Source organism: Eschrichtius robustus, chromosome 3 (assembly GCF_028021215.1).
Source record: "Eschrichtius robustus isolate mEscRob2 chromosome 3, mEscRob2.pri, whole genome shotgun sequence".
In the NCBI taxonomy this organism is placed as follows: Eukaryota; Metazoa; Chordata; class Mammalia; order Artiodactyla; family Eschrichtiidae; genus Eschrichtius; species Eschrichtius robustus.
Genome location: NC_090826.1, coordinates 66,094,109 through 66,116,087, shown reverse-complemented (window position 1 = coordinate 66,116,087; position 21,979 = coordinate 66,094,109). Strand labels below are relative to the sequence as shown.

General features: G+C 35.8%; 1 protein-coding gene across 2 annotated transcripts in view; it reads right to left on the bottom strand.

Moving 5' to 3' along the window:
• Positions 1-12,877: 12,877 nt before the first annotated feature.
• The window catches only part of ACADM (acyl-CoA dehydrogenase medium chain), a 51,379-nt gene continuing 42,277 nt past the window's right edge, over positions 12,878-21,979 (bottom strand). For both annotated transcript variants that reach the window (XM_068540118.1, XM_068540119.1), the window contains exons 11-12: positions 14,998-15,246; positions 12,878-13,697 (exon numbers count right to left, since the gene is read on the bottom strand). In XM_068540118.1, the coding sequence (XP_068396219.1) occupies positions 13,626-13,697; positions 14,998-15,246 (321 nt within the window). In that variant the 3' untranslated portion in view covers positions 12,878-13,625. The remainder of the gene's footprint in view (positions 13,698-14,997; positions 15,247-21,979) is intronic.

The following is a 21,979-nucleotide window of genomic DNA, read 5'->3' as shown; positions in this document are numbered from 1 at the left end:
TACATCAAATGACATATTATTGACAGTTTACATAATCCAGATCTAAGTGTCATCGTGGTAGGTCGTATGACCCCTTACAAGATCAGGAAGGAATGTTATCTTTTAAGGAGCTGTCTTGCTGATGCTGGGAGAATGTTGCTCTTTATGGTTGAGCAGGTATTCCTGCTGACGGGGGAGGTTTGGTGATGCATAATGCAGATACACAATGCACAGTGGGGGCAGAGCGGAGGCCAAAGGACAGAGAAGAATATCTTTATGTTTAAAATTTTCTTGTCTTGCCTTAAAATATGAATTTTATTTCACAATAGTAATGTAATTTCCCCAGCTTTCTTTTGCCTCGAAATGAGATGGGAGAGGAGTGTTGTAGAGTGAGAAAAACCAAGGCAGAGAGGGAGAAGTCATGTCTCCTGGGAAAAGTAATACTCAAAATAAGAATAAGACAAGCATCCGATCCAAAATATAACATTCAGGTCGAGGCAATAACTGCTGAAGTAATGAAAAGTAAGCCTCTCTTCCTACTTTATGAATTCATTCATCAAATATGTATTGGATGCCTAGAATGTGCCAAATATTATTTATTCTAGGTTTTGGGGGTACAATGGTGAGCAAAATGGAAATATGTATAGGGAGTATCTGTTCTAGCAATTCTTGGAATTACATTCAGCAATTCTATTTCTAGCTATTTATCCTACAAATATACTCCCTTGGCTATGAAGTGACATGTGCCAGAATATTCATAGCAGCAGTCTTTGTAATAGCAAAAAATAACAAATATTTTAACCATCAAAAGGTGAAATAAACTATGGTGTATTCATTATGCAGCCATTAAAAAGAATGAGGAAACTCTGCAAACATTGTTGTGGAAAGGTTTACAAAATATGTTAAGTGAAAACAAAAACAGAATGTACCAAACGATGTACTGATGTGCCATATGCTACTACTATCTGTGTGGGAAACAAAGGGAAAAAAATATATGGATATATTTGGGAATGCACAGAACCAAAGCAGTTACCTACTGGAGGAGAAATGGGTGGCTGTGGACAGGATTTAAGGAAAGCTTCTCACTGAGTACTCTGATACTTTTGAAACTTGGTATGTTTTACCTCTTCAAAAAATAAAAATATCTCCCCTCCAAAGAAAAGCAGATATATATATATATATATATATATATATATATATATATATATATATATATATATATATGTAAAACAAGTTCATCTCTGCCTCTAGACCTCCGCTGTCCAATATAGCCACATGGAGCACTTGAAATGTGACCACTCTGATTTGAGATGTGTTGTAAGTATAAAATACACACCCCATTTCAAAGACTTAGTAAGAAAAATAGAAATATCTCATTAATAATTTAAAAGTATTGATTGCCGAAATATTTTGGATGTATTTATTGGGTTAAATATTTTCTTAAACTTAATTTCATTTGTTACTTTTTACATTTTTAATGTGACTATTAGAAAATTTTTAATTACACATGTAGATCACCTTACGTTTCCATTGGACAATGCTGCTATAGTCTATGAGCTTTATGAGAGCTGTAGTGTCTGTTTTGTTCACCATTTCATGTGTTACACATATCATTTTGTAAATAAAAGGATTCCTCTTTACCTACAATTTTGTTCAAAGACCATATTGTGACTGACTACAACTATGAACATAGTTTCATTAGCATTCAATATCTAAACTGTTTCTACTCTGGTTTAACATCTTTATGTCATGGAATAGCATTTCCAGGGGACAACAGTATCATATTTTACCTAAGATGCCACTGACTATAAGACACATCGCAATTGCAAAGACATCAAAGGTAGAAAAAAATAGCCAATGGCTATTAACATAAAACTTACCCAGATTTCTGAGATGTTAAATAAGAAAAAATATGCATTTTGGAATCAATGAAGCATAGTAACTGAGTCATTTTTTTAAATGAAGTATATCTTATTTACAATGTTTCAAATGTACAGCAAAGTGTTTCAGTTTTATATATATATTATTTTTCAGATTCTTTTCAATTATAGGTGATTACAAGATACTGACTATAGTTCCCTATGCTATACAGTAGGTCCCTTTTGTTTACCTATTTCATATATGGTAGTGTGTATCTGTTAATGCTGAACTCCTAATTTATCTCCACCCCCCTCTGCCCGCTATCCATTTGGTAACCATAAGTTTGTTTTCTATGTCTAGTTCTGTTTTATAAATAAGTTCATTTGTATCATCTTTTTAGATTCCACATATAAGTGATATCATATGATATTTGTCTTTGACTCACTTCACTCAATATGACAATCTCTAGGTCCATCCATGTTGCTACAAATGGCATTATTTCATTCTTTTTTATGGCTGAGTAATATTCCATTGTGTATATACACACACACACACACACACACACACATATACATTTTCTTGATCCATTCATCTGTCAGTAGACATTTAGGTTGCTTCCATGTCTTCACTATGAGTCATTTATTTCTGAAATAGCAAATGTAGAAGCATAGTATTACATGCTCCATGCTGCATATTACACTTGTAAAATTATATTACCTTCTATATATTTTATGACATCCCTGATTTTTTTTATTCCTCATTTTTGGATTCACTTCAAGCAAATGAAATCTTGTCTAAAGTCTTAGAATTGCAGGCCTTCTTAACTAAGTAGTTCCAATAATAAAAGGAACTCTGATAAGAAAGATGCAGGTATATAAGGACTAGAATTCTGGAGCGATTTAAGAGAAACTTTTTAAACAAAGTTGTAGATGAAAAACATTTTAAAATGTAAAATCCTGTCCAAGGAACTTCCCTGGTGGTACAGTGGCTAAAACTCCGTGCTCCCAGTGCAGGGGACCTGGGTTCGATCCCTGATCAGGGAACTACATCCCATATGCCACACCTAAAAGATCCCACATGCGGCAACAAAGATCCCGCGTGCCACGTCTAAGACCCCCTGCAGCCAAATAAATAAATATTTAAAATAAATAAATAAATAAATAAAATGTAAAATCCTGTCCTTTAATTGTGAACTATAAAAAAGCTTGATGCTTAAAAAAAAAAAATACATTGAGACATCTAGGTTTTAAGATTTAAGTTGGTTGCTAGAAATTGGTTTTAATATATTATTGGTTCCCTCCTTTTTTAATGAGTTAAATAAAATTTTTGACATGTATTCACTTTATATTTATATGCGTCATGATTTTACCATTTTGAAAATTATACATTTCCTTAGATACCCAAGTATGCTCAACAGATAGAGCTAAGTAAACTGCATTGCTTGAGAATGGCACCTCAAGATCTACCCAAGCCAAGGCAGGTCTTTTCTTGCCTCTCACAGCCACTCCACAGCCTTAACTTTTTTGGCCTCTATTTATGTAGGTTTTGGCCTCCTTGCTGATTTTTTTTTTTTTTCACACCTCCTTACCGATTTTATTTATTTATTTTTTTATGTATGGCTGTGTTGGTCTTCGTTTCTGTGCGAGGGCTTTCTCTAGTTGCGGCAAGTGGGGGCCACTCTTCATCGCGGTGCGCGGGCCTGCGGCCTCTCTTGTTGCGGAGCACAGGCTCCAGACGCGCAGGCTCAGCAATTGTGGCTCACGGGCCCAGTTGCTCCGCGGCATGTGGGATCTTCCCAGACCAGGGCTCGAACCCGTGTCCCCTGCATTGGCAGGCAGATTCTCAACCACTGTGCCACCAGGGAAGCCCCCTCCTTACTGATTTTGTGTCTTGTTTTTGTTTCTGCTTCAGGCACAGTTCATAATTTAATCTCATTGGTGGCAATGATTGAGACTATGTTTTTATGACCCACTTGGTGATCTCTGTCTGCTATAGAAGTAAATTCTCTCATGGGTGAGAAATGACAGAGAATCTGGTTTATTCACTCTTGTCTATGTGTGAGAGCTCTAATCAGTTAAGAATTCAAAGCCCACTGGAAAGAAAAACAGCTTTGAGATCTGGACTGGTGAGTTTATTTTTGGCCTGTGACTGAAGTTGTTGTAGATCTGAAACTTTTAAGTTCTCAGTGTGTCTGTTTGTCTATAATTGAGGAAGGCTTTGACCTCTTATTGCACATCTATGAAATACTTTCCCACTTCTGAACAGTGTAAACTAATAAATCAGATTATGCCTCATATTAAGGAACTCTGTTCTGATTAGTTTATAGAGATAAATAGGCACTTATATAAATGGGTTAGTCCCCAAATTAACAGAAAAATTGTAAAAATTAACTTCTAATACTTTGAATGAGCTAGACTTTAAAGGAAAACAGTCATTCTGATAAAAACTACTAGCTCAAAAAACATTTTTAAAAATTCAAGTTCACATAGTAAGATGAATCTTTGGACAAATTAGAGAGGTTTGTAATTTGGGTTAAAGAAAAAAACAGGTATGTCTTTTTCTCTAATTATCAGTATAATACAAGTATAGTACTATATGTTTAAGTGCAGTTTATTTTTAAATGAAGAGACTAATTAGTCTGGATATCCTAAACTTTTTATAATGATTTATTGGTCAAATTAGTTAACACCTAAATGAAGTTTAAGATTTTTGAAAATGTAATTTTGGGTTCCCCCATATTGAATCATAAGTCTAACAAAATTTGTTTATTCCAACAGTAATTATGTTTTGAATTATGTCAGATTATAGATAATTTCCATGATCTTTAGGAAATGTAAAACCCTCGACTGATATTGAATTAATTAATGAATAATCAAATATGCCTGGATTGTTTCTTGGATAGAATATTAAATCATTGATTATCGAACATAATTTTAAGCTTATATGTTTTGTTTCTTACTTTGATATGCTATGGAATAAGTTACATTTGGGTCAAGTTAATGAATATGTTTCCTTTTGCCACTTCAAGGTGTAAAGGGATATGCATAGCTGTATAAAGTTGTGTTAATGTTCATGAGCTTTGCTAAAATGTTCGTGTGTGAAAAACAGTTCTCAATGACCTGCTTCCCAGCTTTCTCTGAAGTAGAAGTTAGTTTCTACAATTAAGTCATAATAATAAGGATTATTATATCACTAGAGTTGGACCGATAGTGATAGAGAAATACAACTATGTATGTGTTTTTATTTTTCAAGAGAAAATGAGTAGTTTCGTTCCAAGTATCAGCTTGTTCTAGAATATGAAAAAGCATTGTGAAGGACAAAACTTTAGGAAAGTGAATTTTATTTGCCTTGGTGTGTAATACCTGAATCTGAAAAAAACTGGAAGGTGCTAAAATTTTGGCAAAGTTCACTCAGTTTTATGGGGCTTGCTTACTTGGTTTATTGATTGACCCCTTCACCAAAGGTAAAAGGTTACTCTTTACTGTCTGCCTACATAGCAGAGATGTTGTCTTACAGAATAAATTTTCTGTGTTCTGTGTGTTGAAATTTTAATACCCTTAATTATTTTTAAAAAAGGAACAGGGGCTTCCCTGGTGGCGCAGTGGTTGAGAATCTGCCTGCCAATGCAGGGCACACGGGTTCGAGCCCTGGTCTGGGAAGATCCCATATGCCGCGGAGCAACTGGGCCCGTGAGCCACAATTACTGAGCCTGCGCATCTGGAGCCTGTGCTCCGCAACAAGAGAGGCCGCGATAGTGAGAGGCCCGCGCACCGTGATGAAGAGTGGCCCCCGCTTGCCACAACTGGAGAAAGCCCTCGCATAGAAACGAAGACCCAACACAGCCATAAAATAAAAAATAAATAAATTAATTTAAAAAAAAAAATTAAAAAAAAAAGAACAAAGTTTCCTCATTTGAGAAACAAAGTTCCGTATAATCATGTTATATTTTTCTGTTTATTTTTATTTATTGTCCCTTTAATTAAATAGGTAAACAAGTGTTCTTAGGTACCTATAATCCTATCTTAAGTGATCAGATCATCTCTGACATCTCTTGATTTTGCCTTCTCAAGGTTAAATCTTGAATTTAGAAAAATAAAAATTTCAGGATATATTTTACATCTAAATGTATCTTTGAAATTTCCTGGAGGAGAGGGATTGGGAGGCTGGAAAATAAAAAATCTATTCTTTCACCTCATAAAAAGAAAGATATTAGAAATAATTGTTTATTTCATGTGCCCCATATTTCTTATTTACCAACACTATACTATGGGAGCTTTATAGAAAAATTTGGTAAATATTTCAGATCGACAGCCTTCCATAGCTTAAATTTGTATAGGTAAAATGTTATTAATATAAATATGTCCAAAATTGTATACTTTATGAGAAGACCCTGGAGATATGTCAATTCTCTTTGTTTCCCTCAGGGGATATATGGTTAAATTCTTATGAAATAATTATGCACTATGCTGTAATAGAGATTTGAACTCACTTCCATTCTGATATTATTGGGTATCTATACAACTTTCAGTCTTGGTCATTACAATGGACTGAATGTTTCTGTCCCCCCACAAATTCATATGTTGAAATCCGAATCCCCAGTGTGATGGTATTAGTAAGTGGGGCCTTCAGGAGGTAATTAGGTCATAAGGGTACAGTTCTCATGAATGGGATTAGTGCCCTTATAAAAGGGACCCCAGAGAGCTCTCTCACCCTATTTCTGCCATGTTAGGATAAAAGAAGAAGTCTGCAACACAGAAGAGGGCAGGGATCTTGATCTTAGACTTCCTAGCCTCTAGAACCGTGAGAAATACATTGTTGTTTAAACCACTCAGTCTATGGTGTCAACTGAAAAAAAATGTACAACAGAAAAACTGCGAGTTGAGTTTATTCAGTGTCTCACTGAGGACTATAGCCCAGGAGACAGACTCTCAAATAGCTCTGAGAAACTGTTCTGAAGAGGTAACGGTGGAGGTCAGTATACATGTGATTGTGGTGAAAGGGGTATGTGCAACCCAGCACGCATCTCTGTAGAAGGTTGCTGCTAGTCATGAAGAACAGATATCTTAGTTAATGGTTTTAGTGCTTTTCTAAGTATGGGAAGATGCAAGAATCCAGGTTCATAAAAAATTTCTCCTGAAAATACCTATTTTTCTGAAGGTCTGTTCTGTCAGTTTTCCCAGAGCATAGAATGCCTCATTCTGCCCTGAATTCCTTTCAGGCTGTGTTGAAGGTCAGTGACTGCAGAACCTAATAGCTTAATTCTTAACGGAACTGGATGGCAAGTAACATTCTTTAGTTGGCAATGGTATTGTTGTAGCAGCCTGAACTAAAACGGTTATCTACAGATAGTTTCTGTTTTACTCTGATGCTAGCTTGAGGGCTCTGCCTATAGGTCTACAGGCCAAAGTTTGTGCATTCAGGAAGGGACAGTCTCAGAGCCTCATGGGAAGAATCAGGTGCTTTGAACTGTCAATAGAGACATCAAAGAATAGTTTTGTGGGTACACATTTCCAAAGTGACATAGCTTAGATAAATTTCACACCATACCAGTGGACTGAGTCAGGATTTCTAGAAGTCTTTTGTCTAGAAGCAGACAGTTTTGTTTTTTTTTTTTTTAATCAATTTTGGTTCATCTTTTTATTATTTTATTTATTTACTTTTAAAATTTATTTAAATTTATTTTCTTTTGGCTGCGTTGGGTCTTTGTTGCTGCGTGTGGGCTTTCTCTAGTTGCGGCCAGCAGGGGCTACTCTTCGTTGCAGTGCGCGGTCTTCTCACTGCGGTGGCTTCTCTTGTTGCGGAGCACAGGCTTTAGGCGCGCGGGCTTCAGTAGTTGTGGCACGCCGGCTCTAGAGCGCAGGCTCAGTAGTTGTGGTGCACAGGCTTAGTTGCTCCGTGGCACGTGGGATCTTCCCGGACCAGGGCTCGAACCTGTGTCCCCTGCATTGGCAGGCAGATTCTTAACCACTAGAAGCAGACAGCTTCTCGAAAGTAGTTTACTGATCCAAGATCTAACAGAGCAATTACAGAGAACTGAAAGGACCAATGAGGGAAATTTAATCATGGTTATGGTTACTTTTTGGAATATTGTTTATGCAGTTGTTATGTTCTATTTTTATGGATATGTAAGGAAGCCCTTTTTAATTCTTAGGCTATCTCTAGTCTTCAATTTAGTAGATTCTGCTTTTGTAAACTGGAATTTTAAAATGGTATCTGATTCTCACTGTGTGCCCAGAATTTAGAAACATTTACTGAGTCTCCTTACATTTCATGGCAATATCAAAAGGAATCTTTACTCCTGTTTACCAGGATATAATTGAACAAATTGATTGTGTAACCAAAGCCATACCTGGAGTGTCATAATTGAGACCAATTCACATTTACTCATGTCTGACAAACCCATTATTAAAAAACAAGTTGACTTTATATGTAGAGTCAATGTCTACAAAGCTGCCCCAGTAAAACTGGAATGGTACCTGGCTTACGAGGTTCCAGTCTTACAGATGGTAAGGAAGGTCCCTTCTCTAGTAAATTTTAGCAATGCTGAGGAATTTACCTAAAGTGTTAGGTACTACTGGAGAAATCTGGTAGAGAGTTTCTTGAGCTTGGTTCCAGAGGCTTTTAGAAGTCCAATTTCAGTGTCCTTATGAAAACTTTCATACAGAGGTTAATCCTGCAGCTTTAGTAATTGTTCAGTATTGTACATCTCTGGATTTGCAAAGTAAATCTGAGGAGGCCTACATAGTTAACACCCTTACTGTACAAAGGTAATCAGGCCAAACCTAATGAAACCTGTCTTTTTGTATCAAGAGTAATCTTGGCAGATTATTTATGCTCACATGAAAAGAGACTGTCAAAACACATTGTCAAAGACTTGGAAATGTATAAAAGAAATTATTGAGTGTCCTTTTAGTGGACTGCTAGGTATTATCTCATGGATCCTCTGAAGAGGTATATTACCTGTGATTGTCTATTGGCTGGCTAAACTGTTTTACAACTCTGTCAAAAGTTAAATTGTAGAAAATGGAGAGTAATGAAAATGAGCCATGAACTACAAGTGGTTTCTCCTGTATTGAAAAGATGACCCCCGGGACTTCCCAGGCTGTCCAGTGGTTAAGACTCTGTGCTCCCAATGCAGAGGGCACGGGTTCGGTCCCTGGTCAGGGAAATAAGATCCTGCATGCCACGCAGTGTGGCCTAAAAAAAAAAGAGAAGATGACCCCCTCTTTAGGTTTTTTGCCCTACCAGTTTTACACCTATTAGCAAATTCTTTTAAGCGTTTCTAACTGCTGATATGTCTGTTCTTCAAATTCTCCCTTATACTAGTTTTAACATCTTGTTAGTTCTCTCATTCATTCATTAGTTAAATGAAACCTTTAAAAAAAAAAAACCTGTTGCCTATAGAGTTCAGTCTTTAATCTCCAAAGAACTTTTGTATTATCTGGTTACAGGGTATATATTCAAATCAATGGATGTCATTCTAGAAGCCAATGTAAACAGCCTTTTTTTTTAATTCAGAGGAGTCTTGGAATAAACTCTTCTCCCTATATGCAAATTGATGACTCTGGTAGATTCCTTAAACATTCAATAAATTTGCCATAAACATACCAGATCTTTTATAAAATTATGTCTTTTCCAGGAACCATCAAGTCACAGATGTAGGCAACTAACAATCATGTTTGTAGTCTGACTCTACCTATCCTCCTGGCTGTAATGGCCCTTGCCAGTCAGCTTTTATAAGTGGCGGGAAATCTAATATATAAGTATTAGGTCTTATTCTATTGTGGGATCAAAGAAGCAGAGGAAGAAGCTAGGCTATAGAACAAGAAAGAATGAAACATGACAGGGAAAGTAGAGTTGAGAGAGAAATGTACTATTTCATGGGTTCTTAAAGACTATTTGGGTTCTAGATCCTTCCTAAAACTGACTCCGTTCCAGCCTTCAGATCCATGAGGCACTTCAGTATACTTAAAATACATTTGTCCATATTTTGCTTAAGTAGCTTAAGTTCATTTGTGTTACTTGTGACTAAAAGCTCTTAATTAATAGTTATATAATTGCTTAATACTTATCAAGAGTACTTTAATATTCTCATTATGTGGCTTTGGAATACAGTTACATGTCTAGCAGCTTTATATTTACAATATGTAGGTGAATTTTTGAACTTGTGTAAATTCAAATTTGCATTTGGAATGTATATATTCCATTTAACTTGTAATTTCTATGTAATATCCAATTTATTTAGAAATCTCCTACCAATCTTGAGCTGTGCCATTAAAACACACTTTCATAATTGAGCATGAAAAAGCCATTTAAACTTTCTTGGTAAAAGATTAGATTTTTATTTTCATAATTTAGTGAGGTGTAAGAGGAAATGGATTTGGTTTTTGTCCCCAGTCCCTGGGTGAGCCTGTAAGTGAAAGTGGGGTCCGGCTGCTCGCAGCTCAAAAGCTAATAAAGACGCAAGGTTGGTGGAAAAGGAAGTTTGCTTTATTTTGGATGCTGGCAACGGGGGGCGGGGGCAGGGGAGGAAGGGCAGATGCCTGTCCAAAGGCTGACTCCCCCCAAGCCTGACAGTCAGGAGGCAAGACCTTTTATACAGAGGGAGGGGGCTACATGCAGAAATGGCATAGTCAGCTCTGACAGTCATCTTGAAATTGGTCATGTGGTGGTCTGACCAGTGTCATCTTGATTGTTTTAAGTACAGTTAATCTTCAGTTCCAGGGTCAGTTTGTTCCCATGTCCTTGAAGCCAGTTCTCAGAATTGTAGCAGCTTATGTCATGGCTATAGTCTGGTCATCATGTAGTTAACTTCTTCCACCTGGTGGGGTTTGCAGTATCTATAAGACAGCTCACAGGATACGGCTCAGAATATTATCTGTAGCCCTTGAAGAGGAGCTAAAGGTCCTTGACTATGCTTACTGACTAAACTATTATTTTGTCCTGTTTGACTTTTCTTTGCTTCTGTATTTTCTCACTTCTCTGATTAAACATATTCTTTGGCTAAAGTTTTTCCACAGACAAAAGGCAGGTGAAGGACATGGGGTTGGGGAGCAAGGACCATAGATAGGGTCCTGCTCCGTTTCAAGCTCATCAAGTCCTTGGAATTTCCTGAGCAACAGGAGTATCTTTTATTATTTAAAAAAAAAATTTTTTAGGGACTTCCCTGGTGGTGCAGTGGTTAAGAATCCACCTGCCAACGCAGGGGACACAGGTTCGAGCCCTGGTCCGGGAAGATCCCACATGCCGTGGAGCAGCTAAGCCCGTGCGCCACAACTACTAAGCCTGCGCTCTAGAGCCTGCAAGCCACAACTACTGAGCCCACGCGCCACAACTGCTGAAGCCCACTCACCTAGAAGCCTGTGCTCCACAACAAGAGAAGACACTACAATAAGAAGCCAGAGCACCACAACGAAGAGTAGCCCCCGCTTGCCACAACGAGAGAAAGCCCGCGCGCAGCAACAAAGACCAATGCAGCCAAAAAATAAATGAATAAATAAATAATAAAATAAAATAAATTTTAAAAAATTTATTTACTTATTTGGCTGCACCAGGTCTTAGTTGCGGCACACAGGATCTTCATTGCAGCATGCGGGATCTTTAGTTGCAGCGTGTGAGATTTTTTCTGCGGCATGTGGGATCTAGTTCCTTGACCAGGGATCGAACCCAGGCCGGCACTGGGAGCGTGGAGTCTTAACTGCTGGACAACCAGGGAAGTCCCTCTTTTATTAACCATAATGAGCCCCTTTCAAAAGATCATAGTAGAGTTTGTGCTAATGAGGTGACTTAGGGTGGAGCCCCTAAAGAGGTTCAGGATGGGGCCAATCACCAGAAAGACCAACTAATTAGAGGGTAGTTTTGTGGTCTAAACTGCCCCCCCCACCCCCGCCCCAAATTCATATGTTGAAGCCCTAACCATTCCCATGTGACCATGTTTGAAGATAGGGACTTAAGAGAAGTAACTGAATTAAATGATGTCATAAGGCTATGGCTCTAATCTAATAAAACTGGTGTCCTTGTAAGAAGAAGAGACACCAGAGCTCACTCTCTCCCTATGCATGTGCACAGACAAGAGGCCATGTGAGAACACAGTGAGAATGTAGCTGTCTACGAGCCAGGATGAGAGGCCTCACCAGAAACCAACCCAGATGGTACCTTGATCTTGGACTTCTAGCCTCCAGAACTATGAGAAAATAAGTTTCTGTTGTTTAAGCCGCTCAGTTTGTGGCATTTTGTTATGGCAACCTTAGCTGACTAATGCAGGTGGGAACTTCAACCCCACCCTTGACATCTGGGGAGGAGAGGGAGGCTGTAAATTCTCTACAGAAACTTGAACGATGAGATTCAGGAGTTTCCAAATTAGTGAACACACTGAGGTACTGGGAGGGTGGTACATTGGGAGAACTTATGAAAGCTCAGTGTCTCTCCTTATACCTTGCCCTTTGCATCTCCTCCTTTGTAATAAACCAGTAAATGTGTTTTACCTGAGTTCTGTGAGCCATTCTAGCAAATTATCAAACCCAAGGGCAAGGTCATGGGAATATCCGAATTTGTAGCCAACGTGGTCAGAAGTGTGGGTAGCCTGGGGATCCAGGACTTATAGTGGTGTTTCTGAAGTGAGATACCACTTCAGACGAAGCGGGCGGAGCCCTTACACCTGTGGAGTGTGATGCTAACTATTCTGAGTTACTGTCAGAATAGGATTGAACTACGGATTCCCAATTGGTATCAGAAATGGAAGATCATAAGTGATGTCAGAAACACCATTTAGTATAACATATTTTAGCAGTATTTGATGTTTAGAATTGCAAAGAAATAGTAAATTCACATTTGGTTCTTTCATTATTTCATACTGATATTTTCTGAAGTATCTAATAATGCAATCTAATGAACAAATGGACAGGTAACTATGCAGTTCTAAATCAAAACATGAATATTTTTCCCATCACAGTAAATAAATCAAGTACACACTATTGCATGAAGTAGTAAGACATCTTGAAAAGAATACAGATACACAAATTGAACAGATACACAACACTGAACAATTTTAGTTAAGTTTATTTTTAGAATGTATATGCACGGAATGAGACTGTACAGTAGACCAAAGGTTAACCAGAGACCAATAGAGTCATATAAAAATAATTTAAGGGAAATTTTATTGACTTATTTTAAATAAGGCAAGTGAAATGTGGGCTCAGAATTAAACAAGATTTTCAAGTAACTTCTGGTCATTGTATAAAGGGAGAATATGAACATCGAATTTTTGGTTATTACTGTACAAAATGGAAAACAAATGCTTTCCAAATTGCAGTAAAATTAACTCCTCTAATACAAATACCACTAAGTCTACAAAGTCACTGGCAAGTTATTTAAATCCTAGAATATTTTCTCAACGTAAATTTTGGAAAATTCTGAATACTTTTATAAACCCTCCTTCCTGTCATTGGAAAAACATTGAAATTCCAAGAAACTTCTGTTACTTTAATTACAAGAGGTCAAAACAACAAGCCAAATGTATCTTTCTAGGTTAATGTGATTCAGGTACAGTGGAACTAAAGGACAACACATAATTTTAATAAAACCAAATCTATTATAGAAAAGGCAAGTCATAAAGCTAAACAAAAATAGAAAACTACTATTAGAATCAGTTGCATAGGTTTAGTATAAGAGTACTTATTTTAAAATTTTTACTGGAAAAAACCTTAAAGCCCGCCCCTTCTCTTTCCTGGAGTTTAAGTAGTAGATCATGTTCTAATTACTCAACAATTACTAACATGGTGATCTGGTTAATTTTTATACCTGCCAATGTGTTCACGGGCTATAATAATCCTTTGAATTTGTGCTGTACCTTCATAAATCTGCAAAAAAAAAAAAAAATACATGTAGGTCAAATATCTTCCGTATGTAAACACCCAGTATTTCGGACAGTACTCTAAGCTCCAGTGCAATACCAACCTTAATCAAACCATATATAGGGTCTGTAGTCTACAGTGATTCTGAAACTTGATTTTCTGAAACCCATGAAAATACATAAATTCTCTAAAGATTAGTTTAAATTATTATAAAAACTCATTTACCAAAATTTTGGAGGACAGTCTTAAAACATCAAAGAAAAGGATATTAACATTTCAAAAAGTGTTTGGGAAATCTAAAGTTTAATGTTGCTAAAATAGTTAACCAACTCTTTTGAACTGTTTTTAGCTAGTTGTTGCCTTCAGTAATTTTCTGTTCTTACTCTTAAACCTGATTTTTATCTCTTGTTGCCTAAGGAACACAGTTGCTAAAGAAAAAGATGCTGGAAGGATTTGTTTTTGTTCATTTAGGTAGCCCTAGTAGCCAGCCCTCACTTCCAGTTTAAACTTCTAACCATTTATTAGTTCAGATGGCAGAGAACAGTTAAAACGTAATAATTACAAGCTCCAGGGAAGGAGAGTATTACCAGATAAACCCATAACTTTGGATAAGGCAAAAATTCTGGTTCTCAGTTTTTTCAAGTCTAAATTGAGGGGCTGCACTGTCTAAATTTCTTTCTCTAACATTCTATGATTCTACCTCTGGATTTCAAATGACTGGATTTGTCAAATAATTTGCTGGGGGTTGAGGAAAGCAAGGGAAGAGATATTGAGAATCATGGCTTATAATTACTTAAACTACATGTGGACATGAGCATTTATATCTTATTCACTAAATTACTCCTGTCTCTAAGTTTTTCTAACCATCAATTTAATTTATAAGACGGAGTCATCTATATCACTTTCTCCTCATGTTGTTTTTTTACCTCCCAAATCTGACTTCAAGAGTTGTCAGGTAAGACTCAAGATAAAATAATTTAATTAATTTAAATGATACACATACTTTTAGGAGAGCAAAGAGTGGGTTACAATTAGCTACGATGTTAAGAATCAAAGAAGGCTGATCCAGACATCCTGTACATGTCTGCACCATTTACTTTGTTAGCCTGTTCTCTCTCAAGGAATACACTTCAATGTAACATTCTTCCTTGTGTTAATTAGTTCCAAAAATTTAGGCTCACAGCCATTTATTATAATGATTTATTATTACCTGTGACATAAAAATCTATAAACAATCAGAAATCTACTATGTCATTTATGAATATTTTGTTCCTTAAAAATCAATAAAAATCATTTTAAACATTACCTGATAGATCTTGGCATCCCTCATTAGTTTTTCTACAGGATATTCTGTATTATATCCATTGCCTCCGAAAATCTGAACAGCATCAGTAGCTACCTGATTTGCAATATCTCCAGCCCATGCCTTTGCAATAGAGGCAAAATAGGTATTTCGGCGACCAGAATCAACCTCCCAAGCTGCTCTCTGGTAACTTAATCTAGCTAGTTCAACTTTCATTGCCATGTCAGCCAGCAAAAATGATATTCCTTGGTGCTAGAATTAAACAGAAAAAAGTTTAAGGATATTTATTGACTAAAAGTTTTTTCCCTGGAACTTTTTTTTTTAACTTTTAAAACTAATTTTAGACTTAAAAAGTTACACTCTGCTTCCTCCAGTGGTAACATATTACAAAACCATAGTATAATAAACATTGGTAAAATATTATCAGCTAAACTATATACTTTATTCAAATTTGGCCTAGTTTTCCTCCAATGTCTTTTTCTGTTGAAAGATTCCATCCAGGATTCCAACTGAATTAAATTGCTATTTCTTCCTAGTCTTTCCTTCTCTTTCATGACCATGGTGCACTTTTGAATAATACTGATTGGTTATTTTTTTGTAGAATGTCCCTCAATTTGGGTTTGCCTGATGTTTTCTCGGGAGTGGAATGAGGTTATAATTTTTGACAAAAATACCACAAAAATTATATGGATCCTTCAGAGTGTCTCCTGGGACTTTTTAAAGAAAATTGCCATAGATAGTGAACAATAATGTAGCACTCTATCAGGTGATGATGGGAAAGTGACAAAGACAAATAAAAGATGTTTGTTATACTCTATAGGTTCATAATTAAATAGGAGACTTAGACAAATACTTTCAAGAGGAGACAGTAAGTTTTCTATGAGTTATATGGCCAAGATATGTTATAAGATGGAAATATGTTCACCATACCTTGATATGTGAAAATTTCAAATATGTAGTATGCTTACAGCTTTGGAAAAATATATTCATGACCCCAAAAGAGCAGAACACACATTCTGTTAAAGAGCACATGGAACATTCTGCAGGATAGATAACATGTTAGGCCACAAAAAAAGTCTCATAAATGTAACAGGGTTGAAATCATGTCAAACATCTTTTTTGACCACAATGGTAGAGACTATAAATCAACTACAAAAACAAAAAAAAATCCTGCAAAAAACACAAACGTGGAATCTAAACAACATGCTACTAAAAAACCCAATGGTTCACTGAAGAAATCAAAGAGGAAATTAAAAAATACCTGGAGACAAATGAAAATGGAAACACAATGTTCTAAAATCTATGGGACATAACACAGGCAGTTCTAAGAAGTTTATAGCAATACAGGCCTTCCTCAAGAAACAAGAAAAATCTCAAATAGACAATTAACCTTACACATAAAGGAACTAGAAAAAGAAAAATAAGTCCGAAGTTAATAGAACAAAGGAAATAATACAGCTCAGAGTGGAAATAAATGAAATCAAGACAAAAAAATACAAAAGAGATCAATGAAACTAAGAGCTGATTCTTTGAAAAGAAACAAAATTGATAAATCTTTAGCCAGACTCATCAAAAACAGAGAGGACCCAAACAAATAAAATCAGAAACAAAAGAGGACAAGATGCATCCAACATCACAGACACACAAAATACCATGAGAGATTACTACAAAAATTACATGCCAACAAATTAGACAACCTAGAAGAAACGGGTAAATTCATTTAGACATATAACCTAAGAAGACTAAATAAGGAAGAAATAGAAATTTGAACAGACCAATTACTAGTAATGAAATTGAATCAGTAATGAAAAACTCCCAAGAAACGAAAGTCCAGGACCAGACAGCTTCACAGGTGAATTCTACCAGACATTTAACAAAGACTTAACACCTATCCTTCTCAAAGTATTCCAAAAAATTGAGAAAGGAATGCTCCCAAACTCACTCTACAAAGACAGCATTACTCTGATACCAAAACCAAATCACTACCAAAAAAAAAAAGTAAAAATTACAGGCCAATATCCCAGATGAACATAGATGCTAAAATCCTCAACAAATAATAGCAAACCAAATTCATTAATATCTTAAAAAGATCATACACCATGAGATCAAGAAGGATTTATCCCAGGGATGCAAGGATGGTTCAATATCCGCAACTCAGTCAACGTGATACACCACATTAACGAAATGAAGGATAAAAAACCTATAAACATTTCAATAGATGCAGAAAAAGCTTTTGACAAAATTCAACACCCATTTATGATAAAAACACTCAACCAAGTGTGTGTAGAGGGAATGCACCTCAACATAATTAAGGACATAAATGACAAAAACCACAGCTAACATCATACTCAATGGCAAAAAGCTGAAAGTATTTCCTCTAAGATCAGGAACAAGACAAAGATGCCCATTCCCACCACTTTTATTCAACATAGAATTGGAAGTCCTAGCCACAACAATCAGACAAGAAAAACAGGTAAAAAGCATCCACACTAGAAAGGAAGTAAAACTGTCACTGTTTGCAGATGATGATATAGAAAACCCTAAAGACTCCACAAAAAAACTATTAGAATGCTGTAGCGTTTTTATTCACTAATAATGATCTGTCAGAAAGAGAAAAGAAAACGATTCCATTTACAATTGCATCAAAAAGAATACCTAGGAATAAAAGTAATCAAGGAGGTAAAAGACCTGTACTCTGAAAACTGTGAGACACTGATTAAAGAAATAGAAGATGATACAAATAGAAAGAGAATCCATGCTAATGGATTGGAAGAATTAATATTGTTAAAATATCCATACTATCCAAAGCAATCTACAGATTCATAGCAATATGAATATCAAAATACCAACAGAATTTTTCACAGAACTAGAACAAATAATCCTATAATTTGTATGGAACCAAAAAGACCCTGAATAACCAAAGCAATCTTGAGAAAGAACAAAGCTGGAGTTATCATGCTTCCTGATTTCAAATTATACTACAAAGCTATAGAAATCAAAACAGTATGATACTGGCACAAAAACAGACACATAGATCAATGGAACAGAATAGAAAGCCCAGAAATAAATGCACACTTATATGATCAATTAATCTTCAACAAAGAAGGTAAGAATATACAATGGGGAAAAGACAGCCAATTTAAAAAATGGTCAGCTACATGCAAAAACAAAACTGGACCATTTCTTTACACCATATACAAAAATAAACTCAAAATGGATTAAAGAATTAAAAGTAAGACCAGAAACCATAGAACTCCTAGAAGAAAACAGAGGCAGTATGCTTTTTTACATTGGTCTTATCAATATTTTTTGGATCTGTCTCCTCAGGCAAAGGCAACAAAAACAAAAATAAACAAATGGGAGTAGATAAAAGTAAAAACTAAAAAGCTTTTGCACAGTGAAGGAAATCATCAACAGAATGAAAAAGCAACCTACTGAATGGGAGAAGATATTTGCAAATGATATATTTGATAAGAGTTAATATCCAAATTACATTAAAAAATGCAACTTATCAAAAAAAGAAATCCAATAAAAAATGGGCAGAGGACCTGATTAGATATTTTTCCAAAAACACAAAGATGGCCAATAAACACATGAAAAGATGCTCAAAGTCACTAATCATCAGGAAAATGCAAATCAAAACCACAATGAAATATTGCCTCACACCTGTCAGAAAGGCTGTTATCAAAAAGACAACCAATAACAAGTGTTGGTGACAATGTGGAGAAAATGAAACCCTCGTGTACTGCTGGTGGGAATGTAAATTGGTGCAGCCACTATGGAAAACAGTATATAGGTTCCTCAAAAAATTAAAAATAGTACTATCATATGATCCAGCAATTCCACTTCTGGGTTTACCTGAAGAAAACAAAAACACTAATTCAAAAAGATATATGCACTCCCATGTTATATAAATAAATAAGTCATAGGGATGTTATATACAGCATAAGGAATATAGTCAATAATACTACAGTAATTCAGTATGTTGAAAGATGGTTACTAGACTTATAGTGGTGATCATTTCTTAATGTGTTTGGCTGTCAAATCACTATGTTGTACACCTGAAACCAATATAATATTGTATGTCAACTATACATCAATTTAAAAAAAATACAAACACATGCACTATATATATATATTTTTTTTTTTTTTTTTTTTGGAAAAAGGGAATATAGAGCAAAATGAAAAACTTCACAGTAATTTTCTCTGGACAACGGGATTATGAATAAGTTTTTTTACTTATATTGTATCACATAAATTATTCTACAATGGACATGGAATGGAACATACACTTTAATATACATTAAAAGAAGTCCTAAAGGCATTCAGAAACAAGAATACTAAGATTATTAGAAAAGTGCTTTGTGTAGTATGCAACACCAAAATGGGTTTTGAAGACCATTAGGTTATAAAAAAAAACCCCACACATTCTATGACTGTGTACAAACTAACAGGAACTAGAGGTCACAAAAAATAAAAAACTGAGGTGTTCAATTTCATATATTTACTCTATTTAGTACTTTAGAACGTGGCAACTTGCTTGAGACAGGTGTGGTAATTAAGTCTTAGAGGAGGCAATATTAACCAATGTGAATAATTCCTATGTAGGATAAGGAAAGTAATACCTTCCCTTATTACTATCTTCCTGAATTGTGTCCATTCTTCTAAGTCAATGATTCTTTCAGTTTCTGTTTTTGGTTTCATTTTTGAATAGGTAATACAACCACCAGTTCAAAGTTCAAATTTTATTCTTACTTGTATCATCCCTGCCCTTCCCCACCCCATTTAATTCCCCCTCCTGGAGGTAATCAGGTTAAAAGTTTGTTTTTCATTCTCTCAGAGATATTATATACACATGTAAGCAAATACATTTATTGTCTATCCCTCATTTTTTTCCCAGCCCCCCCATTGTCTCTCCCTTTTTTATACATATGGTAGCCTACCATGTTGATGGGTTTTCATTTTGCTTTTCTTACTTATCAATAAATCTAAGCACTCTATATATCAATACATAGAGAACTTCTTTATTCTTTTTTACAGCTGCAGGGTATTCCACTGTATGGATGATCAAAATTTTGGCTGTTTCTAGTATTAGGCTGTTTCCACACAATGCTGAAATAAACAACCTATAAATATGTCAAGTGGCACATAATGGGAGTATATCTGAAAGATAAATATTATATGAAATATAGCTGTAGGATAACCATTGCAATGTGGGCCCAAAGGTAGGTACTTTAGATATATATTGCCAAAATGTGGTTCATAAAAGTTACACCAATTTATATTCCCATTGGCATTATGCAGAATCACTCATTTCACTACAGCCACGGCAACCTGGTATAACATGCCCATGCTTTTCATGAAAGATTTTGATTTAAAAATCTAGTTAACCCAGTTAACTGGGTTCTAGTTAAACCCAGTTAATGTTTTTAATTAATACTCCCAGAGTCTCATTCAGTTGCATTTCAACCCGTGCTTTGAGAAACTCTGTTCTAAATCCAGCTCAGATTCCCTGTAATGCATCTAGCCCAAGACAGCCTCTCTCCTTTTGGTTCTGTAACCCTGTCTGTAGCATTCATTTTGGGACTTAATGTTATATTGCTCTATATTATTTCTTAATACTTGTTTTCTGATATGTATCTTATCTCCAAAGGCAAAGGCTCCTGAGGGCAGAGGCTATATCAAACTTCTTTTATATCTCTGGAAATAGCACATGTAGAGTGTGCAAAGAGAACAGACTCTTTAATAAGTGACTACTTGGGTTCAAATCTTTTTTTTTTCTTTTTTTAAACATCTTTATTGGAATATAATTGCCTCACAATGGTGTGTTAGTTTCTGTTTTATAAGAAAGAGAATTAGCTATACATATACATATGTCCCCATATCTCCTCACTCTTGTATCTCCCTCCTCTCTCACCACCCCTCTAGGTGGTCACAAAGCACCAAGCTGATCTCCCTGTGCTATGCAGCTGCTTCCCACTAGCTATCTATTTTACATTTGGTAGTATATATTAGTCCATGCCACTCTCTCACTTCCTCCCAGCTTACCCTTCCTCCCACCCCGTGTCCTCAAGTCCATTCTCTACACCTGCGTCTTTATTCCTGACCTGCCCCTAGTTTCTTCAGAACCTTTTTTTTTTAAGATTCCATATATATGTGTTAGCATACAGTATTTGTTTTTCTCTTTCTGACTTACTTCACTCTGTATGACAGACTCTAGGTTCATCCACCTCACTACAAAAAACTCAATTTCGTTTCTTTTTATGGCTGAGTAATATTCCATTGAATATATGTGCCACATCTTCTTTATCCATTCGTCTGTCGATGGACACTTAGGTTGCTTCCATGTCCTGGCTATTGTACATAAAGCTGCAATGAACATTGTGGTACATGACTCTTTTTGAATTATGGTTTTCTCAGGGTATATGCCCAGTAGTGGCATTGCTGGGTTGTATGGTAGTTCTATTTTTAGTTTTTTAAGGAACCTCCATACTATTCTCCATAGTGGCTGTATCAATTTACATTCCCACCAACAGTGCAAGAGGGTTCCCTTTTCTCCAAACCCTCTCCAGCATTTATTGTTTGTAGATTTTTTGATGATGGCCATTCTGACCGGTGTGAGGTGATACCTCATTGTAGTTTTGATTTGCATTTCTCTAATGATTAGTGATGTTGAGCATCCTTTCATGTGTTTGTTGGCAATCTGTATATTTTCTTTGGAGAAATGTCTATTTAGGTCTTCTGCCCATTTATGGATTGGGTTGTTTACTTTTTTGATATTGAGCTGCATGAGCTGCTTGTATATTTTGGAGATTAATTCTTTGTCAGTTGCTTCATTTGCAAATATTTTCTCCCATTCTGAGGGTTGTCTTTTCATATTGTTTATGGTTTCCTTTGCTGTGCAAACGCATTTAAGTTCCATTAGGTCCCATTTGTGTATTTTTGTTTTTATTTCCATTTCTCTAGGAGGTGGGTCTAAAAGGAT